Source organism: Pollicipes pollicipes, unplaced genomic scaffold, assembly GCF_011947565.3.
Source record: "Pollicipes pollicipes isolate AB1234 unplaced genomic scaffold, Ppol_2.1 Scaffold_4295;HRSCAF=5057_pilon_pilon_pilon, whole genome shotgun sequence".
NCBI classification, from domain to species: domain Eukaryota; kingdom Metazoa; phylum Arthropoda; class Thecostraca; order Pollicipedomorpha; family Pollicipedidae; genus Pollicipes; species Pollicipes pollicipes.
In genome coordinates, this window is record NW_023596461.1 from 29,653,138 (window position 1) to 29,679,606 (window position 26,469).

At 55.9% G+C, this 26,469-nt stretch overlaps 3 protein-coding genes across 6 annotated transcripts in view; 1 reads left to right on the forward strand and 2 right to left on the reverse strand.

The window, feature by feature from the left end:
• Nucleotides 1-1,816, reverse strand: part of AlaRS (alanine--tRNA ligase, cytoplasmic) — a gene marked incomplete at its 3' end in the record, with an annotated part of 6,816 nt that extends 5,000 nt beyond the window's left edge. The window contains 3 exon segments of one of the 2 annotated variants that reach the window (XM_037220620.1): nucleotides 1-32; nucleotides 300-472; nucleotides 1,712-1,816. The exon segment at nucleotides 1-32 is cut by the window's left edge and continues 157 nt beyond it. In XM_037220620.1, coding sequence (XP_037076515.1) covers nucleotides 1-32; nucleotides 300-446 — 179 coding nt within the window. 2 annotated transcript variants of the gene reach the window in all.
• A 309-nt stretch (nucleotides 1,817-2,125) lies between these two features.
• LOC119097579 (sentrin-specific protease 1) lies at nucleotides 2,126-14,249 on the reverse strand. 2 transcript variants are annotated; one of them, XM_037220622.1, is made up of 14 exons: nucleotides 14,047-14,249; nucleotides 13,260-13,398; nucleotides 12,684-12,806; nucleotides 10,567-10,792; nucleotides 10,119-10,236; nucleotides 9,689-9,764; nucleotides 8,183-8,307; nucleotides 6,940-7,136; nucleotides 6,423-6,534; nucleotides 5,536-5,767; nucleotides 5,017-5,139; nucleotides 4,322-4,465; nucleotides 3,900-4,124; nucleotides 2,126-3,196 (listed from the first exon to the last, which is right to left on the reverse strand). In XM_037220622.1, exons 1-14 carry the CDS (start codon nucleotides 14,133-14,135, stop codon nucleotides 3,038-3,040), a joined length of 2,088 nt encoding a protein of 695 aa, XP_037076517.1. In that variant the 5' UTR covers nucleotides 14,136-14,249; the 3' UTR covers nucleotides 2,126-3,037. The 2 variants fall into 2 exon arrangements, with proteins under 2 accessions (XP_037076517.1, XP_037076518.1); XM_037220623.1 differs by having other exon boundaries at nucleotides 3,038-3,196; nucleotides 12,684-12,803.
• A 303-nt stretch (nucleotides 14,250-14,552) lies between these two features.
• Pink1 (PTEN-induced putative kinase 1) lies at nucleotides 14,553-26,186 on the forward strand. 2 transcript variants are annotated; one of them, XM_037220018.1, is made up of 11 exons: nucleotides 14,553-14,715; nucleotides 17,463-17,726; nucleotides 18,528-18,734; nucleotides 20,112-20,253; nucleotides 20,530-20,683; nucleotides 20,901-21,080; nucleotides 22,007-22,129; nucleotides 23,143-23,314; nucleotides 23,541-23,771; nucleotides 25,020-25,109; nucleotides 25,795-26,186. In XM_037220018.1, the coding sequence occupies exons 1-11, from the start codon at nucleotides 14,641-14,643 to the stop codon at nucleotides 25,957-25,959; spliced, it is 1,803 nt and encodes a 600-aa protein (XP_037075913.1). In that variant the 5' UTR covers nucleotides 14,553-14,640; the 3' UTR covers nucleotides 25,960-26,186. The 2 variants fall into 2 exon arrangements, with proteins under 2 accessions (XP_037075913.1, XP_037075914.1); XM_037220019.1 differs by having other exon boundaries at nucleotides 17,436-17,726; nucleotides 25,795-26,184.
• Nucleotides 26,187-26,469: the final 283 nt, after the last annotated feature.

A 26,469-nucleotide genomic window follows, 5' to 3' on the forward strand; every position in this document is an offset into this window, starting at 1 on the left:
GGCTCCACCGAGCCCAGGAAGATTGGCTTGAACTGGCAGGTGGACCAATGCAGGTCAGGCAGAGGTTAGGCACAGACACTGAGGAAGGTGGGTTAGGACAACATAGGCCAACTGCAAATGGTGATCTTTACCAGGCAGTGCAAAATCATATGATTGCAACTTAAGAGAAATGGCGCAGACAGACTGTGTTGAGGTAGCTGGGTCCAAACATCATAAGCCACATAATGGCTGATGTGAATCAGTAAAAAAGAAAATTGCTAAAATGGATGCAGGTTTCAAGCTTTAACAATCTTACTGACCTGGTTCATCCCTGCATTGGCAAACAGCAGTGTGGGGTCCTCAAATGGGATGACTGAGGATGAGTGGACATAGGTGTGGGCTTGCTTCTTGCTAAAGTAGTCAATGAAGGTGCGCCGCACACTGGCGCCGGTTTCAGTCGCAGACATGGTAGCTGGTGGCTCTATGCTGGGAGCTGGAACCAACCCAAGGTCTAGTTTGCAGACATCTTTCATTTTATCAGAACAAAAGGCTGCATGCACTCAAATAGTGCATCAGTGGATGATATTTCACTCACATTATTGCAAATGACTATGGGTGAACCTGACATGGCTAGCATCAACTACATCAGCCCTAGTCTGGAGTGAGATCATACCATACCCAGGTCTCAAAACTAAAATAAGGCAATAGTAATGGCTCTTGCATGAAGTACATGAACACATGGTCTTACAGACCAATCATATTCACCAAAGGTAAATATGATTCATGCAGGCATGTTGGTTTGAAAAGATTTGGAGCCTTCAAATGCAATTTCCATAATATACCTCAAACCTTACAACAGGTTATATGATATCATGCCCTAGCACAAACAACTTCATAAATGTCACACCTTAACTGCCAGTATGCATGATCTTGAGGCATTTCTACCTATTCTAATTGTAGTTCTACATAGGATGAAGAGAACCAATTTGAGACACTTCATGTTACATGGGAACAAGATATTTGAAACACAGACCATCAAGGCATTTCAATATGTGTAACATGACCCATTTCAGCAAGACTTTCCAAAGTAGTATTGTGGTACCTGGTTTTCACCTTAATAATGCTGCACTGTGAAATAATACAACTTTGAGTAAGTGCTACCTCTTGACTATCAAACATTGCATAACCAACTGCATAAAGCAAGCACAAAACAGCATGAGTACCCATCAATATATAAACTAATAGCTCACAATACATTAATGGGTTAGCTAATAGGCTGATGAAAATGTCATGACACACAATCCACATAGATGGGTTCTTATTATGTAGCCTCCTAATCAGCAACATATACCGTGGCCTCACCCAGCCAGTAGTCCCTCAATGTTGATGCGGCAAGCAGTGTATATATGGCCTACACATAGTACACAAAGCAGTTTTTCCCAATATGACTGATCAGAGTCGTCACCAACGAGTCAGCTATCAAAATGTTGCACTACCGCTTGTCTTCCCACAAGCACCTGACGCAATGGTATCGTCGGCTTAAGTCGGGCAAGGCAAGCCAGGGGGCACGCAAGATCGCTACAACACGTGAGGTGAGCCGTATCCAGCACGCGCCGACGCATGGCGTGCGGCGCCGCCGCGCGTAGTCAACGCAGGTGAATTGACAGATGATACTAAAATGTGACTTGCCCGCGAACAAAATAGGGTGAATATCAAATTAATTTTGACTTACCTCGCGAAAAGCCGGCCCAGCTGGTCGAGCGAACCACACGTGGCAAACGCGGCGCAGAAAAGGGCTGATGCTGGTGAAACACCGCGGGGCGATTGCTCAGCGAGCGACGGCACGCGCCCGTAGGCGGGGGTGTGCCGCTTTCTCGCTCCAGCGACCAACGTTGGGAATCAGGTTCTGCCACAGCTAGATCTCGTGGGTGGTTATGATACCTTCGTGGTTGTCGAACCGCTGTTCGCCGAACCCGCCAACTACGGTTGACAACCGAGTTCATTTATGAAACAGCCAAGTGAACTCGGTGTCTTTCAAATGTCCAGCAACCATTATCATTGACTTAACCTATTGTCTGGTGGAATACGCGTGCAATGCCAGAGCAACAAACAGGTATCCAGCCATATGGACTGGAAAACGTGCGTGTATATGAAACTACGTATATTTCAGGTCGTTTTCCAGTGGCCGCACATGACAAGGGCTCCTTCTACGGCAAGAAACCCAAGGTTTGCTAGCCGGCGCAGAGCAAAGCATAACAATCCAAACAGATGGCTCAATGAAAACCCAGAAGATGACACCGGCCAAAAGAAGGTTATGACACCAGTCAAAATACGACCCAGATGATTACAAGCATCGCCAAAGTATTTTTGCACAGACACCAGGAGCACTTAAATCCTTTCCGAAGGTAAACAGCATCACATAGACAATGCATGAGCGAGAACGACAAGCTAGCTGGTTTTCCTACGGGACCTTAACATCAAGGCAAACAAGTGAATTCTGTTTCGCTGCACTTGCTCCACCTTGACAATCAGCAAACCAAAATCGTCGGGAATCTATGCCACCATCCCCATGACCAAGCAGCGGGCCGTCCGCCAGGGCGACTACGCCAGGGCGACTACGCGGGCCGTCCGCCTCCGTTGTACTCTTTCCCGCCCTGCCCGCCGCCGGCAGGGGCAGTCACGCCACCCCGCCGTCGACCGAGCTGGGATCAGGCCTGCGGACGACTGGGCCCAGCTGGGCGACAGCCCCGTGCCGCCGGTGCCACAGTGCGTCCACCCCACCACCGCTTTCAAGGCTCACGCCGACCCGGCGCCGGCGGTGGTCACGTGCCGCGCACTCGCCGGGCGCCGGTGAGCCTCCTCTGAGGTGACAGGCGCGCCTCGACGCCGCGTTCCGCTGCCTGCCACGGCTGGCACGGCCGGCGCCAGATCCGACGCGCCAGTCGAGCGGCCTGTGCCGGTCGCGCCGTGCTGGAGGCTACAGACGGCTGCAGGCGGACTGCGACTCTGCCGCGGTCGCAGCGCCAGCGCTCTGGCTGACCCGGCGGCGCACTGCGAGCTAGAGAAGTGTCTTGGCGATGATCTCGTACACCATCCGGCGCCGGAAGTAAGGCATGTCCTCCTGCGTGAAGTTAATGCGCGCGTCCCTCGCTAGGTACTCGGCGAACTTGCAGGCGAACATGCCGCAGTCGGAACCGTTCATCTGCTGCGGGATCTCCTGTGGCACCAAGGTCGACACCGGATCGTCATTAGGGTCAGCACGGTCAGCACTAGGCACCACACCATTTTTGTTCACAACATGGAACACCAAGTTCACAAGACCCTTACATGGAAGTACTGAGTCATGTGACCGTGACACTTATTCAAGCTGGACCACACATCTTGTAAAGCGCAAGTCTGTTTATCGTCAAGCGCTTAAGCTCCAGGCATTCACTACGCCGCGAGTAACACAAAACGCACAGATCTGCCAAGCTTGACTCCAGTTACACCCGAAGCAGGCATGGTTCGTCGCCATCAGTCCTTGTCCCGAAAAGCGCGGCAGAATCTGCAGTGCTGCGTGCCGACCAAAGGGGTGGGGAGGGGAACACCTGGTTTGGCGAATGTAGAGGAAAAATCCAAGGTGGACCCGTGGTGCCGGCTCCGGCTCCGCCGGACAGGAGCCCTCCGTCTGGCATCAGTTACATGCGACTAAACTCAGCCACGAATAGCTCGGCAGCCAATGATCCCAAATCCTGAACGCCCTGACCAAAACCCCTAAGCGCCTAAAAAAAAAAAAAAACGGCGACAAGATCCCGCCAGACTCCACAGAAGCCGTTACCAGACGCCTCTCCTGCTTATCACCCCGTTACGGGGACACCAGCATCCAAACAGACGTGAACTCCAACTGCTTCTCCCCACGCGCGCAGAGTCGGTGAGCGCACCTTCTCGTTGACAGCCGCCCACTCCGAGGTGTCGAGCGGCTGCTTCTTCTTGTCGGCGTGTTCGTCGCGCAGATAGCGCAGGATGGCGTCCAGGCCCTTGTTGTTGTTGCCGCTCATGCTGTCGAAGTAGCGGACCGTCTTCTTGCGCTGGTCCACGCAGGCCAGGCACCAGTGCATGCCCAGGTGGACGGGAATCAGCAGCAGGTCGTACGCGAACACGTCCACCTGGCGGCGGCGCCCGAGTCAGACGGCTCGGTCCCCAGCAGGCCGGGCGACAGACGACCCAGGCGACATTATTCATAGAACGTCAGTGCCGACGGTGCCGACGAAGGCCAGCATTACAGAACTGCAGCCCATACACCCGAGCGGTGTGTTTGCAATCAGTCAGTGGCCGTGCCCGGCGCTCGCTCGTCGTTTCATACCTTCCTGGTCCATCGTTTCACCGAGCTGTGGCCCTGCGACACAATCTTGCCATAGAAGAACGTGTTGAAGCAGTACACTTTGGGAAGCTTGCTGTTATCCGTTTTGCTTCGCTCCATGATCATATTCATGTAAAAGTTGATCACCTATGGGACAAGGGAACGCCACTATGTTAGGATGCTGCTGCTATGAGCAACCAAGGACACCATAAATCCTGGTCACGAAGGAAATTAGCTCTACCTTGTTTCACCGCCCAAGTGAAGGTCAACTGAGTTTCAGGTCAGCCGGACGAGCAAAAACTTAGCATTGCCAACAAAATGACTGTCACCAGTACAAATACATTTACGAAACATCACGTCTTAAGCCAACAAAATGAATGAGCAAACAACACAGAAAATGACCAGTAATACCCCAAAACACAACATAGGCATGTTACAACTCATTTACTTTTCTACCAATTTCGCTTCGCCTTGTCCCACAGGACCGGGCATAATCCACAACACACCCAGCGCCCAATTCACACAGCTGCAGCACCGGCCCGAGTACGTGACCACGATGATGATGATGAGTTGGGCCTCATGGCGCGCCGACTACCCTGGTCGCATGACACCCATGGCCAGTTACATGACGTTGATGACCCGAGTCACATGGCGCCCATGGTCCGAGTACGCCACAGAGCCGTCCGTGGCGGCCGCACCTCGTCGTTGAGCCAGTTAAGTCCCTTCAGCGTCTGCAGGTCGTGTCGGGTGATGCGCTGGTTGAACGCCTCCGCTAGCAGCTCGGTCGGCGGCGACGGCCGCAGCGCCGCTGAGATCGTGCTCTGCCGGTCGGCACGAGTCGGAGGTGAGACGACGCCGCGACCGGCAGGAACCGAGACCGCGACCCAGCGCGGCTGACGCGGCTTCCGCTGGCGGCGGCAGCCGGTCAGCCGTCTGCAGCCACCGTCTGCTTCAGGTGCCCACCGGTGGCGACATTCTGCCTATGCTGACAATGCGCGGGCCGTTTCAAAAACGGTAGTCAGCACGGTCAATGCAAGCAGATTCAAATGTACGTTCGACATGAACGGTCTTACTGTAAAGGCATGTCGGGCAGTCGTACCAACCAATGCACCGCACCAAGGGGAAGCATGGGTACTGGACGGGCGCACCCAACGCCCACACACCGACCGCGCCCCAACCCCGCCAGCGCCGAGCCACTGCCTCCGCCGCCACCGCACCTCCATCTCGGCTGTAAGTTCGGGCAGCACCTCCTCCTCCTCCTCCTGCCCGTCCTCCAGCTCGGGCTCGGCCTCCAGTGCCACGCGCTGCGTCAGCCGCATCTGACGGCGCATCCGCTCCGACAGGCCGCGCTCCCACTGCAGCTGGCCGTCGCGCGTCAGCGCCACGCGCTGCTCCTCCTCCCGGATCTGTCGCTCGCGCTCGCGCTCCGAGGCGGCGTACTTCTCGCGGCTGGCGGCCGGGGCGGCGGGTCAGACCGTCACGCGGGCAGGACGCAGTGACGCGTCAGAGTCTCTGACCGCGAGAACGTAGCGACGCATGGGAACGGCAGCCGGGCGAACGCCAGGCGCAGCAAAGGCTCAGAGACGAACGAGTACACTCGGCCGATTCGCTGCCAGCGGGCCACGGCGACCACCTATAGAGGCAGAACAATGGTGCAGAGCGAGACACGGCGGCGGCAAACGACAGCGGACAGTTGGTGAGCGAGTCTGCTAGTCCTAGCTGAAATAATAAGTTCGGTGTTCCAAATACAGATTCCAAGCTCCTGTCCGCGCCCGATGATAAAGCGGAGCCCCGTCACTGACTGTTGCGGCGAGCGTGACTCATGATTACGCAGTTGGACGTGGAGGGCACAAATCACTTAATACTATGGACTAAGAACGTTATCGGTTTGTACCCTTATCGGTTAATGTGCACATCCAGAAGGTCCACCTAACGCGACCACAAAGAATGATGCAACACATCGCTTGAAACCGCGCTGGCATGGAATACAAAGCCAGCTTGGGAGCGTTATGTCGGCGCAGGTGACCCTGTCCGAGTGCAGCACCCGCCGCCAGGCACCGCACCCACACCTGCGCGGCGTCTGGAGTCCGGCGCCGGCCCTTACATCTCACTGAAGTGTTTGATCTGCCTGCCGATCTCATCGTCGAGCTGGGTTTTCTTGCGCGGCGGCGCCGGCACCACCTTCTCCACCACCACGCTGCCGTCTGAGTCGGAGACTGGTGACATGGAATGGGACGTCAAGGACTGGGGCGTCAGTGGCCCAGCCGGCGACGAAGCACGCCCAGATTACCATGTCGACGTTCATAGGCAATCAATGGTCGGAGTTAGGTCAATCCACAGGAAACGCATTTTAAAGAGGTGTGTTGCATGCGGCACACTTCACTCTCAAACGGCGCCTTGCAGCGGAAAGTTCGAACTGTAAACATCAGCCATCTAGCGGTCAGTACAACCACACCCTAGGGGACAATCAACAACGCCGAGGACCGTCAATCGCCACCTGACGCAGCGCGCTCTGAGCGCGCGCGCGAGGTTCGCGAACCCCACACAGCCGCGAACAGTGCCAGCCTTCCACCTGACGCCTCCCCCACTCGTGCAGCACCCCGCACCGGCGCGCCACCCACCGGCGCTGTCCAGGCGCGCTTCGGAGCCGCTGCTGCTGGAGCCGAGCGTGACGGGCGCCGCCGCCGCCGCCGCCGGCGGTGCCGCTGACGCCTCGCTATCCGACGACGCCAGGTCGACGATCGAGATGCGGCGCTGGAGTCGGGCCGTATCCGCCGGGCCGAGCACGTCCTGACGCAGCGCCGCCGGCCGCTCCTGGCTGCCAGGCGGACATGGAGGGGGTGGCGTCAGACGCGCGCGCACGCCCGACTCCACCGGCACCCCGCCCTACTGACGCCATTCAGGAAACTGGTCAGTTCGCTGTAGAAGCGTTTCACAGGTAAGAGCATATATTTTTGGTGCGTTTCATAGTCACATGGACTAACAGGGACCCTGGATTTGTTACAAGAGCCTTACCTGAGCAATATCAAGATGGGGTTTCATATGGCAGGCATACGCATGTACCTTTGCAACGGATTACTAAGTTTGACGTCAGCCTGAGCTAAAAAAAAAATACTACAACGCTGAGAGAAATTTGCACCGTCTGGGCGCACCCATTCCATGCGTACATACTTTTAGTTTGACATAGACATTCATAGTTTCAGGCACGTCAGACTGATTCAAAGGACACGTTCATCAGCAACATGGGGGATGAACGTGACAGCTGCTCTCTCACGCCTCTCAATCCTCCCCTGATGGCGATTGAACTCTACGAATAAACTGTCACGCAAGCAGCAGGTACTCGGCTGACATTGTACAGCAGGGTTCTGCGCCCGCCGCTCCCGCCGCCCGGCTCGCCGCTCCGCCACTCCATCTGCCGCACCCGCCACCCGGCCTGCCGCTCCCGCCACTCGACCCGCCACACTCACCACTCGACCTGCCGCTCCGCCACTCGGCCTGCCGCTCCCGCCACCCGCCCTGCCCTCCCGCCACCCGGCCTACCGCTCCCGCCACTCGACCTGCCGCGCCCGCCACTCGACCCGCCGCACTCGCCACTCGACCTGCCGCTCCGCCACTCAGCCTGCCGCTCCTGCCACCCGGCCTGCCGCTCCCGCCACTCGACCTTCCGCACTCGCCACTCGGCCTGCCGCTCCCGCCACCCGGCCCGCCGCTCCCACCGCCCGGTCTGCCGCTACCGCCGCTCGACCTGCCGCACCCGCCACTCGACCTGCCGCACCCGCTACTCGACCTGCCGCTCCCACCACTCGACCTCCTGCTTCAACCTCGCATTCAGCGCTCCCGACCGGGCCTGCCGCGACCACTCACGGCGTGGAAGCCATGGCGGCCTTGATCCTGAAGGAGGAGACGTCGGCCAGCGAGGAGGGCGGACTGACACTGCTGTAGCCCGATAGCAGCTCCTGGTACCGCTTCTTCTCATCCAGCCGGAAACACTGTCGGAGACGCACGTGGCGGGCGGTGAGACGCACGCGAGGCGGATGCGAACGGGGACATGGCTGCAGAGGACGGCGCCATGATTAGATGGCAGCGCCCACACAGAAGCGTGACCGGCACAGGGCGTCGGCTCACCGCAACAAGCAGCAGCATGGGGATGCAGAGGTCACAGGCCAGCTATGTCCGACGCAGGAGAAACCAAGGATGTATTTGTAGCGCACCAAGAAGGTTCTATTCTACAAGGCGTCACGCAGATATTTGCCGGGCGTATTCGCAGCACGACTGGCTTTTCGTTGAAATCTTTGTGACTGTTGTGACGATAACACCGCATACAGGCACAAGATTTTTACTTGCCGGCGCTTTCAGAGCTTATAAAAATGGCAATTGCAAATTATGCTCTTTCGAACACATGAAACACATTTTCATTACCCATGATCGGCCCTGGGCACGCATATTGACCTTTTATGATTGAACCTGTTGCGCCATTTCAGTCGCACCCCGACCGAGCCGCAGAAAAAAATCCTACGCATCCGGCAAATATTTTAGGTGCGTCGCGTATAATCTTTGTCGTCCGGGTCGCTGCGAACGCCAAGCGAACATGTTTAAGACAAGGGTCAGTAGCACAGCACGCATGAAGCGAGGACCCAGTCAGAAGAGCATTGCACCACCTGTCGGCGTGTCACACCTGTGAGCGTGTCACGCCTGTCAGCATGTCACGCTTATCAGCGTGTCACACCTGCAGCGTGTTATTCCAGTCAGAGTCAGAGTCAGAGTGAGTACCAGAGTGTCACGCCTGTCCGCGTTTCACGCATGTCAGCGTGTCACGCCTGTCAGCATGTCACACCTGTCAGCGTGTCACGCCTGTCGGCGTGGCACACCTATCAGCATGTCACACCTGTCAACAGCGTGTCACGTCTGTGGACGTGTCACGCCTGTCAGCATGTCACACCTGTCAGCGTGTCACGTCTGTCAGCGTGACACGCCCATCAGCATGCCACACCTGTCAACAGCGTGTCACGTCTGTGGGCGTGTCCACCTGCCAGCATGTCATACCTGTCAGCGTGTCACGCCTGTCAGCGTGCCACACCTATCAATAGCTTGTCACGTCTGTGGGCGTGTCACACCTGTCGGCATGTCATACCTGTCAGCGTGTCATGCCTGTGGGCCGGCTTGTACGCCTGAGCGTTCGGCAGCGCAGCCCGACCAGCCAAGCAGAGCATGCTCCATGGGGCTCGAACAATCATGGTAAGGTCTGATCAGACTTAGCAACAGATGCTGTCCAGGAAGCATGCTGGACAATGCACGTCACAATAAAAACAAAAACAGGTTTGTCTTATGAAGCACTTGACAGGCGAAGCAGTTTGGCAAAAGTTTACTTACGTTCAAAACCGACATCCCACGTTTCGCGTGGCTCGGTCGGGCTGGGATGATGCCAATAAGTTTCTCGTAGAGCGACCTGGAGATAGAGATCAATGCCACATCGGCTATAAGATTCGTAAACAGCGAACCCAACCGATGTTGAGCAAAGGTGAGCGATACAGAGTGGGGCAGTCTCAAACTCGAATTCAAAGGCGCCAACAGGTTCAACCATACCATGCCACCGAAGTTCCGTCAAATACTGAGATAATGCCGACAGATATTCAGTGCGGATCGCCCACATATTAACGATTACGATGTGTGGAAATCAACCTCATCGCATCCACCAACACTAATAACAAAACAAACCACAACCAAAAGCCAAGCCTGCACGTGAACTACGCAACTGCCGTCCTCCGGGTGCCGCCCGGCCGGGCCACGGGAAAAAACTGACTGTTTGGTGGCGGTGCGCTGCTGCTGGCGGCGCCGGTAGGGCGAGGCGCGGCCGGCCACGCGGCCAGACTCCACCATCTGACGGAAGCTGCGCAGGCCGGCGAACCCGCCGGCCGGCTCTGTCACACGGGCACACGGTCAGCGGCCGGCCAACGACGCGCGCGGTCGGGCCACGCCCGGAGCGGCGTGCCGACGCTGGCTCACACGGCCCAGTCCTGTTGCATTGCCCGTCAGGAGGCAAACGTGGCGTCATTCGCACAAAAAGTTCACACTTAAGACCTCTTCAAACCCCATACACGCCATTGGATGCAAAAGTTTAGGCCTAGGCTGCAGAAAGGAAAAGAAGTCAAAGCTTAAAATGGTGCATACAGAATCTCGCGCACAAGGCACGGGCAAGTGTACTGCTGGCTAGTAATTGGATCACCCCAGAACGGGGAGCTTCACCTCACCTACAGCTTCCCCGGCCTTGCTCCCCTTCGGCGGCGTTTCAGCAATTACCACCACGTCGTCATTGCCACGGCCGGCGGCGGCCGGCGGCGGTGGCGCCGGCGGCGGCGGCTGTGAGCGTGCGGGCCGTGGCGCCGCCGGCCGCCGCTCCGCCAACACCGGCCGCCGCTCCACCACCACCGGCATGTCGCGCTCCACGAGCACCGGCACCTCGCGCTCGACCGGCACCTGAGAGCGAGGCCCGGCTGTCGTCAGCTGGCGGCCTCGGGTTTCGCGGACGCCGCCTGACAGACATTCAGCTTGACGCTGAGGGATGCATAACTCACCGGGACCAGCCTGGCAATTCTTCACGCGAAAAGACGAGACGAACAAGGCAGCTAAACAGCTGGCGTCGGCACCGGGCGTCCTTCCACAGCCGTAGTACCTGGCTGGCTGAACTCAGGTACCGAAGGACCGCCCGAGCGCACTACAGAGATCAGGTTGTCTGCGGTCTACAGTCGGGAGTGGAGCTTCGAACGGAAGGTCATCGGAGATCTCCGTCTCGGGTCGGGTCCCGGACTACAGAGACCACTGACCAGGCATCGGTGCTGAAAGTGACATCCCCATCCAACACGCCTCGCGATGGGGACCTGGTGACGGGTACACGACACTCGCGCGCCGCTGCAGTCATGTGATACTTTTCAAAAAAGTTATTCCGAATGGTTTGCATGGGCGACTCTGAGTTCAGAGCATCTGCCAAGCATAGCTTGTTGCATGTGCTATGAACCCACCAGCCAAGTCGTACCGTCCAGTTGAACGGATAATTTTGCTCCCGCCCTTGCACCAGACAGGAATGCGAAAGGTCTTGCGTGCCGCACGATACTGCGACACGGCCGCCCCGGGCTAGGGTTGACCCTTGTTGGCCAGTTGCCAGCTGACCTTTCAATTTCAGGCGGGCCCAACAAAGCGCCCGCTCTGGGACTCATACTCAGTACCGCTGGATTACGAGTCCAGCATCTTTCGCCTAGACCACGGGGGCGACTACGAGGATGAGGACAATATGAAAATCACAATATTACTGCCAGAAAATATTTGCCGTGGCGGCGCCGGTAGGGCGAGGCGCGGCCGGCCACGCGGCCAGACTCCACCATCTGACGGAAGCTGCGCAGGCTGGCGAACCCGCCGGCCGGCTCTGTCACACGGGCACACGGTCAGCGGCCGGCCAGCGACGCGCGCGGTCGGGCCACGCCCGGATAGAGCTCAGCTCAAATACGACTCAGCCAGCCCGGACAGGGCTCAAATACGACTCATCCAGCCCGGACAGGGCTCAGATACGACTCAGCCAGCCCGGACAGGGCTCAGATACGACTCAGCCAGCCCCGATAGGGCTCAAATACGACTCAGCCAGCCCGGACAGGGCTCAGATACGACTCAGCCAGCCCGGACAGGGCTCAGATACGACTCAGCCAGTCCGGACAGGGCTCAGATACGACTCAGCCAGCCCGGACAGGGCTCAGATACGACGCAGCCAGCCCGGACAGGGCTCAAATGCGACTCAGCCCGGACAGGGCTCAGATACGACTCAGCCAGCCCGGAAAGAACTCAAATACGACTCAGCCAGCCTGGACAGGGCTCAGATACGACTCAGCCAGCCCGGACAGGGCTCAGATGCGACTCAGCCAGCCCGGAAAGGGCTCAGATACGACTCAGCCAGCCCGGACAGGGCTCAGACACGACTCACACCTGAATGTGCTCAAACAACTTTAAGTCGTTCCTTGGTACTCGGACTTGCGTGGGACACACAGTAAATCGAGCACGATACAGACACCGTACCCCGGCGAAACACTGACGCTACACCCCGTCCGGACACCACTCCAACACCAAACCCGTCCGGGCACCACATCAACACTGCATCCTGTCCGGACGTCACACGGACACTACAACCCGTCCAGACACCACGCCAACACTACACCCCATCCGGACACCACACCAACACCAAACCCGTCCGGGCTCCATATCAACACTGCATCCCGTCCGGGCACCACATCGACACTGCAGTCAGGTGGGCTCCTCATGCAGCGCAGGTTTTGAGGCTGCCACACCTCCGCTCCGCCACGGCGGCTGGCTCCGCTCCACCTACCTGGCCAGGGGCGGGCCGGGCGGCGAGTGGTGCACGCGGCGGGTCGGTCAGACGGCGGCCGGGGCGGCGCGGGTAGCAGAGTCGAGGCCACTCTGCATCCAGCTCCACCAGCTCCAAATCCTGCTGTATGCCGGCACAGGCAACATGTCAGTGGCGACTGCGGCAGGGAACTCACACTTGGAGTAGGCTATGATGCTTGGAGGTCCAGACAGGCTTGTAGGAGATGGGCAGAATGCTGGGGAATTGGGGGAGACTGCTGAAGAGTTTGGTGCACCACTGTGATATCAGGGAAAACTGTAGGATCAGATCTTATCTAGAGGACTTTATAAACAGACCACAAGAAGATTGTTAACAATGTTCTTGATCATTCATGTAGTTATGCTGAAATTACAAGCATATAAAAGCACAGTTAGGTTTAAAATGGTAGGTTTGTGACTAATGATTATTAAGGTTTCAGGGCATGATGACAAGGACAGTAATTTTGCACCTAATATGTGGCATGCAAAATAATGTTCCTTATACCAGCCACTGAGAGCACACACATTTCAGCAAGTATAAGATTAAATTCAAGCTTACATTGCTAGATGTAGAGCAGCTAACCACACTTGCTTTCCTGTCCCTTGTCCCATTATGGCTTGAACCAGCCATACGGCTCTCCGTCATAGCGCACAACCTCTTGGTCAGTGCACCAGACTCAACTTCATCACTCTCTTCCCTGCAAATAAGGCATGTAAATAAAGAACCCACCTTGAACTGTGGCAAATTGGTGAGAGCATACAAACAGCATGACACTTGCCATTCTTAGGAGGGGAATACTAATCTTACATATAGATAAATGACTTAACTATTCATGAAAAATAGGTGCAATAATCTTGCATTCAAACTATTACAATCTTCATCTAAATCCACATGAACATTGTGCAAACCAGTTTAACATCTGTTCTACAAGGCATGCATAGATACAATATTAAAATAAGTCAAAGATACTGTGAACCAAATATTTGGGCATTATGGACAGTCCAGCTTGCCACTTTGTTAACTACCTATCTATAACTTCCACAGCACATCATGCATCTACTCTCTGTGCTATCTATATTGACATTTAGCAAACATATTGTTGGAACTGTTTTAATTCACATAAATATGTGCTGATATAATGAAAACATTCATTACCTGGCATTTTGAAAAAAACTACAGGGGTGCAAAACATAACATCATTTGTTACCCTAGTAACCACCATATCAAGTAAAAAAGTGACCCGATCAAGCCCCTATATAACCAAGGGACTCATCAATTTAAAAGCCACATTTCGCTACGGAGTTAATAACCATAACTCTCCAAGGAAAAACTGGTGTATACTGACCTTTGACGCTTCCTTCTGTCCCTTCCCTCTTCACGGGATGACAAATACCTCCATGCCGCTGTAGTGAAATTAAGAAATCCAGCTAGCATTCTCTCTGCATTCAAAACCCTCTCCAGTAGTCAAATGTACATATATAATCTCACCCGCCAGCCTCTCTCCTTGGTACGAAATGTCGAAGGGCTCTTTGCCCAAGGTATCTAAATATTTTGATGCGTCGGTCCATGCAAGGTCCTACAACAGCTGGCGTTAAGCAAATGCTCCCTGGCGCAATGAAACGGTGACGTATTGAGCTTTCACCTACTAAATAGTAAGCTTTTGTTGTCTGGAACAATCTTTCACCGAAAAATCTTACCAATAGTTGCAAGAATGCTTTTTAATGATATATCTTGCTTGCCCAAATTTCTTCAAATGCAGAACGTTTCTATTTTCATTGACGTCACGGTTGACAGCAGCTTCTGACGTAGAAAGTACTGTATGCGGCTTATTCTGCATTATATGCCACCTTGTATCAGCTAGTGCTGTGAATTTGGGTGTAGGGCTTCGATTAGTACTCCTCCTTAGTATTGCAGTGCGCGTTGGTGGTGTCAGTGATGAATGAGTGGCATATTGGTATCACGGGTTAAATACAAGCGATATTTAGTACAGTTGCATGCAGGGTTGAAGAACAAGGTATTTGTGATATTTTTCTGCCCAGGTCCATGACAGTGCTATGGTGATTGCACTGGCATTTAGTAGGGTTGGCACAGTTTTTGGAACGCTTGATCAGTTGTGCATTTATTGCATGTGTGTTAAGGGTAGTGCCGATGGTTACACAGCATTCAAACCCTTTAAAGCGTGTGTTTGCGTGGCATAGACTAGTAACTAATGCAGTGTTTGGTCAGGGATAGGCCATCAAGCTTATTTGTCAATCAGGCACTAAAGCACATGTTTTTTATTGAAAGGAATGGATCATTGTGTTAGTTTAAAAACTGCTGGTCTAATAATGCTGTAATAATGCAAAAAGAGGTAATATCTTAAGTCAGTTACATAAATCATTGTCATGCATGAACTGGGATAGAGTCAGTAACCTGGGTTGTTTTAATGTTGTTTTTGTCAAAAGCTGCCTGTCAGGTTTTTTCAAGCCCACCTAACAGCATTATGAGATTTGTTTACTCTGAGCATGAATAAGATGGCATGTGTTTGTGGTTAGGGCTGTGGTTGGGTGAGAGCTATCTTGGTGTAGGTGTGGCTTCAGATCTGTGTAATGCTCCTCATTACCCTGTCAGTGGCCTCATGATCATATTACTTTTATTCAAGGCTTCAGTGTTTGTGTCGCTGATGGGAAAGCCACTGTCCTGTGTTTGTGTGGGATGATTATTTGAAATTTCTCCCTCCAGAACACAGTGTCAGCCCTCAGCCTGATCTGCATAAAGGCTGTAAGGTTGCATATTTTATGCCACAACATTGTCTTTTCCCATGCCTGAGGGGTGCATTGGCCAACTGGTTATTGCATAGGTGGGAGACCAGGCCCAACCCACCATGTGGGCTCAATCCAGATCTAGTCTAAAGGCTGCATTGCTTTGTGTGGAAAACATTACCTTCTGATCTCTTATTTTGGCTGAGCCTGTTTATAAAAAGCCATGTTATTTAGGTAAGTTAACTTGTCAAATTTGGTGTAATTCTGTCAGCACTTGAAAGTGCTACCCCAGCCCCTCCATCCTCCACAAACAAATAAGAATGTCATGGGTTGGATGCTGACAGCACTGCCCAGGGATGTCACCTTGTGCTTATGTACCTTTGGATAGCCAAACCCTGCAAGTGATTTTATGTTTGGTCGACATATAAAAAAAATGGTTAGAATTGGTGTGTTATGCAGGCTCACAATATTCTAGACATATTTTTTAATCAGGCAGAATAGAACCATTCCATTATATAAGGTTGTCAGGCAGAGTGGCAGGAGATGGCCTGCTGTTATGCAATTAATATTTCTTGCAGGGTGTTAACTGCTGGTGCCCAGCCCTTATCATGTGACCTTGCCTAGATGCATTGTCTAGTCCAATCTGATAGCAAAGGCACTCACAGATCATGACACTCTTGGATATGGTGGTTCTGAAGCATTAAGCATTTTATCAGGCCTGCATTTTGTATTTACATATGTGCATGCATGCATTGGTTCACATTGTATAGATACAACTACATTGTCATGCTGACCCCTGACTGGCTGGACACATTTGGTCTACATATGAATACATTGGTTAGAATGTGGTGCTATGCAGGCTCACAATAGTCTAGACATATGTTCTTTCAATCAGGCAGCATAAAACCATTCCATCATATAAGGTTGTCATGTGTATGTGGATGAGTCATGGGTCCAGACCAGCTGTGAATTCAATCAGCTTGTTTGAGCCTCCCAAAAGACTGAGCAGCCAGGCCCAAATTCAGAGCCCATCCAATTCCTGGTCTGGCTTGAGTCATGCCTGGTTGTGACAGCTGCTTAAAAAGTACATGACAAGTGATGTTTTTCATTTTTTTGCAAAGTGTTGCCTAGACACTTGCACTCAGAGAACCCAGCTAGCCATCAGGTAGGATTGTTGCCTTTGCCTGTCTGGTTGCTTTGTCTGTTTTTGTTGCACATGCATAGAGCTGTATGAGATTTTCTAAGGAAGGGTAACAGCTAATTATGCATGATGTTGACATAATCAATTTCTAAATCTCATGGACATTTTGTTGAAGTATTTCACATTGCCAGTGCTACACATGCTCCCTGTGTCTCCTGTTATGTGAGCTCAGCCTCCCAAAAGGATTTTGAAAAAAATTTATCTGATTGAGAAGGGTCAAATCTTCTTAAGTTATGTTATGTTGTCATTGGAATTGTAGCTGATTTTATAGGGGCACTCAAAACTCATAAGGCAGGGTTAATCATCCTTACTTGCACCATGCTATCATATTGGCTGATTTCTTTTGATATGCAGAGGAGCCTTAGGAACTGCCATGCATTGTATGCAAGTTAGGCTTTAATAGCAAAGTTTAATTTATCTTTGAGCAAACTGAAATGATCATTTGTAGTATTGGTGCCATGGAGTTAGCTCCTTTGTGTTGAGTTTTTCCAGGCAGACAAAATTGCCAACCTCAGTTTCAAAATGTTTTGAATACTGATTATGGACATGTTTTCTGCATGGGTCTGTAGTCAGTTACCATTTGTGTTGAACACATCATAGGGACTGGACTGTGTGTAAAGCTCCTTGTTAGGTCCATGTCCTTGTTCATTTCTTGTTGCTGTTTTAATCATTGCAGTCCTGGTTATTTATGTGAGCAAGATTTAGGAAGAGGCTTATTGCTTTTTTATTCACTCAGACTTGCAGCATCTGCTTCTTATGTATCAATGTCATGGATCATGTTCCTTGTTTCAGGCCATCTGCTTTTTCCTCCTCTTCTAGCCTTTCTTCCATCTCGCCTCTTCTAAGATGAAGGGCATGCTCTTGGGCAACTTCTTTCTGGGCAAGCTCCATAGCTATGTGCTGAGAATCAGCCGCGACAAGCTGGTGCAGCGCCTGCTGACCGACAGTGAACGCTGCCGAGCGCCGGGCCCTCCGCCGCAGGGCCGTCCGCCGGCCGTCGGGGCGCGCTCCGTCGGCCACCAGCGCGCAACCGCGCCCCAGCCGCAGCCCTCTGTCGCCTGGACAGCAGCCCTGAGACAACAGGTGAGACGCCATAGCTCGGCCGTCGGGGTCGCTGAGCTCCGTTGCTGCTGCTGGGGCCTAGAGCCCGGCGTGACTGCCCAGCCGGCGACTCACATCTGCGATGTGTGTGCGGGCGCGGGCCCGCCTGAGTACGAGCAATGCCAGGAATTCACTACGTTGGAACGCCTTTGTGACGATCTGACCGTCTGGTGGTCCATGTTCACCCGCACCTCTGCCGTTTGGCACAGAGTACGTGCAGTACGTCAGGCCTCCGTAACCGGCGTGTGCTCGCCGCGGCCGACAAGGGACCGGCTGTCTCCGCCCTGCCCTGCCCCGGCCCCGCCTCTGACCGGTGACGCTGCGGCGGCCCAGGTCCGTCCATGCCCTGCCCCGGCCCCGCCTCTGACCGGTGACGCTGCGGCGGCCCAGGTCCGTCCATGCCCTGCCCCGGCCCCGCCTCTGACCGGTGACGCTGCGGCGGCCCGGGTCCGTCCATGCCCTGCCCCGGCCCCGCCTCTGACGGGTGACGCTGCGGCGGCCCGGGTCCGTCCATGCCCTGCCCCGGCCCCGGCCCCGGCCCCGGCCCCGGCCCCGGCCCCGGGCCCCGGCCCCGGCCCCGGCCCCGGCCCCGGCCCCGGCCCCGGCCCCGGTCCCGGTCCCAGCCCCAGCCCCAGCCCCACTTCTGCCCGATGGCGCTGCGGCGGCCCGGGTCCGTCCATGCCCTGCCCCGGCCCCGCCTCTGACCGGTGACGCTGCGGCGGCCCGGGTCCGTCCACACCCTGCCCCGGCCCCGCCTCTGACCGGTGGTGCTGCGACGGCCAGGTGCGATGGGTGACGCGCCAGCTGGTGAGCAGTCTGGTGACGCCCTCCAGCCGGCTGCTCTCACACCAGTGCAAGGACCTGGCGCGGCGCCTCCTCTTCAGCGGCGGCACGCGCACCCTGGTGGCGTTTGTCGGCATCACGCTGACGGGCGACGACGGCCTCGTCACCAAAGCGGACCGCATGGAGGTGCTCTGCTCTGACATCAAGGTAGGGGGCGAATCTGCCGGAGCGTCGACCGCCGCAGAGCTCCGGACGTTGTCCTGATGTGGTCCGCGTACCCCATGTCGATCTGTGTCTTCGTGACGCACGAGTACATACCTCACCAGTCATGGTAAAACGTAGCCAGCACAGAAAAGTCTCGACATCACAGCGACGTCACGCTAGCATTCGAAATTGTGCAGAGTCAGGTGACAAGTTTCCAGTGTTTCCCATATATGATGCTACTGGACATTGATTGGTAAGGGGATGCTTGGTAAGCTGTTATTTTTTCTCCCCGTACGTCCCCGTATGCCCCCGCATGCGTTATCTTTTTGCTGTCTCCCCGCAGAAGAACATACTCCTCACAAGAAAAAAGAAACCCTTGTTTCTTTGTCACCGCCAGTCCAGACCCACTGACGCCTGTGCTTTTGTGCCATCCTCAGAAGCCTCGCTGCCGCCACTGTCGCTGTGTCGTCCCCAGAACACCCGTTCATGCCAATGTCTATGCCGTCCCCAGAAGACCCGCTGCTGCCAGTGCCCCTGTGCCGTCCCCAGAAGCCCTGCTGACGCCAGTGTCTCCGTGCCGTCCCCAGAAGCCCTGCTGACACCAGTGCCCCTGTGCCGTCCCCAGAAGCCCTGCTGACGCCAGTGTCTCCGTGCCGTCCCCAGAAGCCCTGCTGACACCAGTGTCTCCGTGCCGTCCCCAGAAGCCCTGCTGACGCCAGTGTCTCCGTGCCGTCCCCAGAAGCCCTGCTGACGCCAGTGCCCCTGTGCCGTCCCCAGAAGCCCTGCTGACGCCAGTGTCTCCGTGCCGTCCCCAGAAGCCCTGCTGACGCCAGTGTCTATGCCGTCCCCAGAAGCCCTGCTGACGCCAGTGTCTCCGTGCCGCCCCCAGAAGCCCTGCTGACACCAGTGCCCTGTGCCGTCCCCAGAAGCCCTGCTGACGTCAGTGTCTCCGTGCCGTCCCCAGAAGCCCTGCTGACACCAGTGCCCCTGTGCCGTCCCCAGAAGCCCTGCTGACGCCAGTGTCTCCGTGCCGTCCCCAGAAGCCCTGCTGACACCAGTGCCCCTGTGCCGTCCCCAGAAGCCCTGCTGACGCCAGTGTCTCCGTGCCGTCCCCAGAAGCCCTGCTGACACCAGTGCCCCTGTGCCGTCCCCAGAAACCCTGCTGACGCCAGTGTCTCCGTGCCGTTCCCAGAAGCCCTGCTGACACCAGTGTCTCCGTGCCGTCCCCAGAAGTCCTGCTGACGTCAGTGTCTCCGTACCGTCCCCAGAAGCCCTGCTGACACCAGTGTCTCCGTGCCGTCCCCAGAAGCCCTGCTGACACCAGTGTCTCCGTGCCGTCCCCAGAAGCCCCGCTGACGTCAGTGTCTGTGCCGTCCCCAGAAGTTTGTGCAGACCATGCAGTGGCTGAACGACGATTGCGAATGCGCCGACGGCAGTAATGTGCAGCAGCTGGACCAGCTAGACATCGGAGAGGAGATTGCCAAGGGCTGCAACGCCGTCGTCTACAAAGCCAGAATCAAAGGTGACCAAACGGCAGTGCTGAGGCTTGCGTCAGCTCGCACGGACAGTCCGCTGATTTCATTCAAACTGGTCGTTTGTCTTCGTATGGTTTTCCCAGATCCGTGTCTAGGTTTGCGCCTTAAGAAAGTATGTCTTGGTCTCCCCGCATGTCGTGGATCCGATGTTGGTTTGACTGTGTGGTGAGCTTGCCGCGGAGGGCGGTGCACGAGCTGGGGAAGGGGGAGGGGTCAGGCGGGCTTTGGGTTGACGTCGCCCGACTTTCACCTGCCACCGGCAGACACGGACGGCAGAGGCTGGAACCTGGCCGTCAAGATGATGTTCAACTACGACGCCGAGAGTAACGCATCTAGCATCCTGCGCGCCATGTACCGCGAGGTGGTGCCGGCTCCGTTCGCCAGCGTTTCGGAGGACGTCCGCCAGATGGTGGCCCGGTAGGTGCAGCGGCGGCGCGCGGTCGCGGCGTGTCATAGAGCTGTCGAGCTGTGCCGGCCGTAAGAGTGTGTGGGTAATGGGGCCGGAGTCGTGCCGGCCGTGTGAGTGTGTGAGTGACGGACTCGGGGCCGGAGCTGTGAGTGTGGGGGTGACGGGCCCGGGGTCGGAGTCGTGCCGGCCGTGTTAGTGTGTGGGTGACGGAATCGGGGCCACCAGGTTTGGCTTGCGACTGGCCGACCTACCGTCGCACCGTAATCTGGTCTCCATCCGGGACGTATTCGTGGACCGGGTACCGCTGCTGGCGGGCGCTGTGGCCGCCTACCCGGCCGCGCTGCCGCCGCGCCTCCATCCGGCCGGCGCCGGACGCAACGCCAGCCTCTTCGTCGTCATGAAGCGGTGAGTGTCACGGGGCGGGCAGACGGAACCAGAGACGGGTGGGCTGGGACGGGACCAGGGACGGGGCCAGAGACGGGGCCAGGGACGGGGCCAGGGACGGGCGGGCTGGGACGGGGCCAGGGACGGGACCAGGGACGGGACCAGGGACTGGCGGGCTGAGACGGGACCAGGGACGGGACCAGGGACGGGCGGGCTGGGACGGGGCCAGGGACGGGACCAGGGACGGGGCCAGGGACGGGCGGGCTGAGACGGGACCAGGGACGGGACCAGGGACGGGGCCAGGGTCGGGTGGGCTGGGACGGGACCAGGAACAGGCGGGCTAGAACGAGACCAGGGACGGATGGGTTGGAGCGGGACTAGGGATGGGTGGGCTGGGATGGGACCAGGGACGGGCGGGCTGAGACCAAACCCGGGGGAATGGGGCGGGCGGGTGCTCCGCGCCACCCTTAAACTAGGCTGCCTAGTGGGCGTGTGCGGAACCACGCTTTGCCAGGGAAATGTAAGCATTCACTTTGTTTGTTCATTGGTAAAATAAAGCCTGCAGTATTCGCCGGTTGCAGTCGTACCGTAGGTTCTGGTATGCGTTTTGTGTTATGTGGTGTTGCAAATGTGTGTCCTGTGTTAGTTGCTGCTAGGGCTGTGGTCAATACAGAACTGATAAAGTCTAGGGTCAATCGAAACTGTCGGCGTCCGAAACCAAACTCGGCTATTTTGTTATGTATGTTAAGTCCACCACGTTGGCTTCCCGTCCGGCCATGTGCGGTTGGGGGTCGTATCTGTTGTGCGCGCCTTAACGCACTTGTGCTGTCTACCACTGAAAGACGTAAGGTTATAAAAACACGTGTAAAATAAATTAAAGACGCGAAAAGATAAAATGTATGTATTGCGGTCAGCCGACCGTGGCCTACACCTGATGTCCTCGCCAGATACGACGACAACCTGCGTCACTACCTGGAGACGAGCGAACTGTCGGCGCATACACGCCTGCTGCTGCTCAGCCAGCTGCTGGAGGGTGTGGCCCACCTCGGTCGGCACCGTGTGGTGCACAGGTGCGGACTCCGCCGGCCCGGCGCCGTGCGCCCGCTCCTACTGAGGTCGCGCGCGCGCGCGCGCGTTCGCACGCACGCACGCACGCACGCAGACGCAAGCGAACACTTGCCTCTCCCCGCCACCACCCACTCGCAAATAATTGTCAGACAATAGTTATAGAAATGAACCAAGGTGTAGTTATTCAAAAATATATCAGACATTGCCAACTGCATGCAACGAAGTATGTGAGACGTTTTTTAATCCAGAACCAACCAACGTCCAGGTAGGTCAGCGATTTAAACATAAAAGCTCCCAAACTGCAATGAATGCTTGGCCCACAGATGTTGACGTAGTGTTGTGTAATTTCTGTGGAAGTTAGGTGAGTTGGTAGGAAAATACTAAATGGTGACTTACGTTCAGAGTAATGCTGCGCTAAGAATATGGAGCTCCTAACGCTCTAAATTGAAACCTTACTGAAGTGGTGGAAAGTCGTCTTGCTGGTCTCAATTAACTTTAAAAATAACTGTTTTGATTTCAGTTGGACCATTTACAATGGGATGTGATAAAAGACCGCTTTCATTTTTATCATTATTGTATGCGTGAATTGCCATCACAATAACCATTACCAACCGCAGGCTACCGCCAGTACCTTTAAACTCTGTCAGCCGCTACCTCCGCGCCGTGATCCCATTGTTGCTTTGTTCTCTTTCACATTTCTAGCAGGAGTGCCGCGATGTTCACCTGTATTGTTCTTACAGATGTAATAGGGCACGAGTCTCAGTATCGCGCGGAGGATGCAGGTGGGGTCACCTATTCCTATCGTGGGATTCCTGAATCCTGGTCACCTATTCAGGGCTGCCAGACAGGGAAACAGGGCGGAATTTCACAGTCACATTCGTATTGAGTCACCGTATTACCGCATATTCTCTCATGATGCGGGCCGGCGCGTGCGATGCCGGTGCCTGAGATGTAGCGCACGTGGCCCCCGGCCGGCTGACCGGCTGGCCGGCTGACGTGTCCGTGGCGCCGGCAGGGACCTGAAGACGGATAACGTGCTGGTGGATCTGGGCGGCGGCCGCCAGCAGCCGCGCCTGGTGATCGCCGACTTCGGCTGCTGCCTGGCCGAGCCGGACGGCCGCCTGGCCGTACCCTTCAACTCGTGGGACGTGGACCGCGGCGGCAACGTGGCCCTCATGCCGCCCGAGGTGGGTGTGCTGCCCCTCACCTCCTGGGATAGAAGTGGCCGAAGCGACATGGATAAAATACTCACGGAGGTAGTTCGAGAGATATGCTATTGTTGATCATTATCTGCTGTCGGTTCGATGACGATACCTGTGATTAGCTGGCGCGTTGAAGAAGGACACTCTGACCTGGCCGGGCCGCGGCGGTGCGGCGCGTACACCTGTCACCTGTGCCCTTGGTGCCCGTCAGATCGCCGCCGGCCGGCCGGGCCGGTTCGCGTGGCTCGACTTCAGCCAGGCGGACGTGTGGGCGGTCGGCGCCATCGCGCACGAGATCCTGGGCGGCGCCAACCCCTTCTACGGCGCCGACCGGCTCGACAGCGTCACCTACGCCGAGTCGGAGCTGCCGCCGCTGCCGGAGGCCGTGCCGCCGCTGCTGCGCCTCCTGGTGGCGGCCATGCTGCGCCGCTCGCCGGCGGAGGTGAGCGGTCAGTGGCACGCTCGCGGGCCCGCGCTGGCGCGCCGACGGGCACGGTGTGTCACAGCTGGCGGCCACGGCTGGCCCTGTAACACTGAGCACCGCGGATCAGCAACAAACTGCCGCCTGCGCTGGTAGCAGTGAACACGGAAGTAGATGTGTGGCTGATGGTGTCCGAGGTTGCCTTGCCACTCAGCAAATACGTACTGTGCCACGATAGCGTTGTTCGTGGAATATATATATATATATATATATATATATATATATATATATATATATGCAGTATTACTCTTAGTTGTTGGGTATTGGTAGAGTCCTTAAACTGCGTGATTTATGTAAAGGAATGGACATTGTTTAAATACGCCCAAGTCACGGCACGTCTGTTCATCACAAGTTTATTTGGCCGCTACTAGGCGGCGCCACTACCCATTTGTCCTGCAGGCCCTGCTAAGTGCATTGTTAGGTTGGGGATCGCTTAGCTTCGGTGTATATATTTGGAAATAATGCTGTGATCTTGATGTCATGATTGGCATTCAGTTTTTCACTCAGAGCTTCACTCATCTTAAAGGGAATGTTTCACATTTGAAGACATCGAAACACCCATCAGATTTGTTGTCATCAACTCACTCATTGCTGTTAGCACTGCTGGCAAACTGAGTCGGGAAGGTTGCTTGTGGATAGAGATTTTGTCAGGCGGAAGCACGTACACTGAATGGGGAAAACTGTGCTGGGAATTTTGTCTTGAGTGAGGATGTGTAGCAAATATGTCAGTGGGATCATATACACTCTGATATGGATAGGAGCATGTATAAATGGTGGTTTGAGCCGTAATTCGAATTTTAGCGTTGTCATTTACCGCGACTCGCCGAATGGTTATTTGAGCTGTAATTCGAATTTTAGCGTTGTCATTTACCGCGACTTGCCGAATGGTTGTTTGAGCTGTAATTCGAATTTTAGCGTTGCCATTTACCGCGACTCGCTGAATGCGAAATGGGTTCCTCGCCGCTGATCCTCGGCGCGAATCAGATCCTAGTACACGATCCCAGCCTATGTGCGGATTGTATGAGCGCTGTGGGCGTCGGCGGCTGCGGCGGCGTCGAAGAATGGGGCCTGCTGGGTGGTGCAGTAAGGAACCCGACGGGCTGTTCAGTATGGCGAGGTTCAGCCACTCGGGTGCTAATTAGGCTGGCGTTTTCCATGCGGTGACTGGCTTGGCTATTGTGGAGACTAACGGTGTGCGGCCGCCCCCAGCGCGTGTCGGCCAGCACGGCGGCCACCGTCTGCCAGCTGCTGCTGTGGGCACCCAAGGCCTGGCTTGCGGCGCGGCCCTCACACCAACGGGTACGTGCGCCGGCGCCGGCGCCGAGCCGCTGCCCCAGGCCTGCGACGGCCGGTTGTGTGTAGGATTGTATCCTCAGAAGTGTATGTTTGACAAGATCGTACCCTCATGGGTCTGCTTGGTGTAACATCATCGGCATGTAGTTTAGCATTCAAGACCGTCTATGCACCACACAAAAATGCCTTACCAAGATGTGTTGGCCCAGATCTACTCGCTAGGGTGGCTGTAGCATACGTTGAGTGCTACGAATAGATACGGGATCCATGGTTGGCGCGCCTCGTCGTAGTAACACTGACGAAGGAGGTTCTCTGGCGGGCGCGTCTCACCGTTCCCGGTCCGCATGGTTCCGAGCTAAAGCTACTTCACTGTGTTCCGGTGCCAGTCAATATGCTGCGCTCTGGTGGGGGTCATCGCAGCCCTTTTGTTTGTACGACAGCGCCCACGACTTCGGCACCTTAAATGAAATGCCACTGTGTCGGACATGCTGACAGCTGATGCAACATGCTAGCCTGAACCGCTCCGTGTCGGGAGATGGACGCCAACCGGCCGCACTAATGACTTCCTTTCCTTGAGAACGGTCTCTCACTAAAGCCCAGCGGACAGTGTTGGCTTTCAGGGCGCCGCACGGATTTCACGAACTCCGGTGCGGCGTGCCGAGTGTGCTGACGCCCTGCCGCCGCTCCGCAGATCAAGGAGTGGCTGCTGACGCTGACGGCCAAGGTGATGTGCGAGTGGCGCGCGCCAGCTTCGCGCGACGACCGCCTGGAGCACGTGCTGGTGCACACCTTCCTTTGTCGGCTGACGTACGCCCAGCTGGAGGCGGCGCTCGACTGGCTGCAGCTGCGTGCCTGAGGGGCTGATGGACGGCTCGAGCGACGCCCCCTCTGTGATAGCGCGGGCTGCTGAGTGGCCGCCGGCTCCGCTGGCAGTGGGCTCCGCTGGCGGGGCCGGAGCCGGCGGCCGTGCCGCGCCCGTCAGCCGGCCGGCCGCGGCGGAGCCGGGCGGCGTGGCCGAGTCGGTTGTGCCTGGGGTTGTGCTGATCACGATCAGACGGTGCTGAGATGTGTTACCAGCGCTGGGGCTGGGGACGGGGGACGGAGGCGCGGGGGAGGGGGGGGGGGGGGTTAGTGCTGCGACCGAGTGTCGCTCACCGACTCTTGAGTCGTCGATTTGTCTCCCTGCACCACGCTTCCCCCTAATACGGATTAATATCATCCTAACGGGATTGAAAATTAACTGGTCCTTTGTGCGTGCTTCTTCCACGTGAGTTGAGATGAGAGCAATATCTTATAGCGAGCATATGCAGATGGTTTGTTGTGTGAAATCGGTCATTGCTTGGTTTCCTACTCAGGCATAATAATT

Bases quoted from the DNA above. Each gene is read 5' to 3' on its own strand.
- LOC119097579 (XM_037220622.1), bottom strand. From the start codon at position 14,135: ATGCTAGCTGGATTTCTTAATTTCACTACAGCGGCATGGAGGTATTTG. The intron at 13,399-14,046 runs GTCAGTATACAC...CCTTATTTGCAG, and splicing joins GACAGAAGGAAGCGTCAAAG to GGAAGAGAGTGATGAAGTTG. The intron at 3,197-3,899 runs GTGCGCTCACCG...TTGGTGCCACAG, and splicing joins GGGCGGCTGTCAACGAGAAG to GAGATCCCGCAGCAGATGAA.
- Pink1 (XM_037220018.1), top strand. From the start codon at position 14,641: ATGAGTGGCATATTGGTATCACGGGTTAAATACAAGCGATATTTAGTA. The intron at 14,716-17,462 runs GTATTTGTGATA...CTCCTCTTCTAG, and splicing joins ATGCAGGGTTGAAGAACAAG to CCTTTCTTCCATCTCGCCTC. The intron at 23,315-23,540 runs GTGGGTGTGCTG...GGTGCCCGTCAG, and splicing joins TGGCCCTCATGCCGCCCGAG to ATCGCCGCCGGCCGGCCGGG.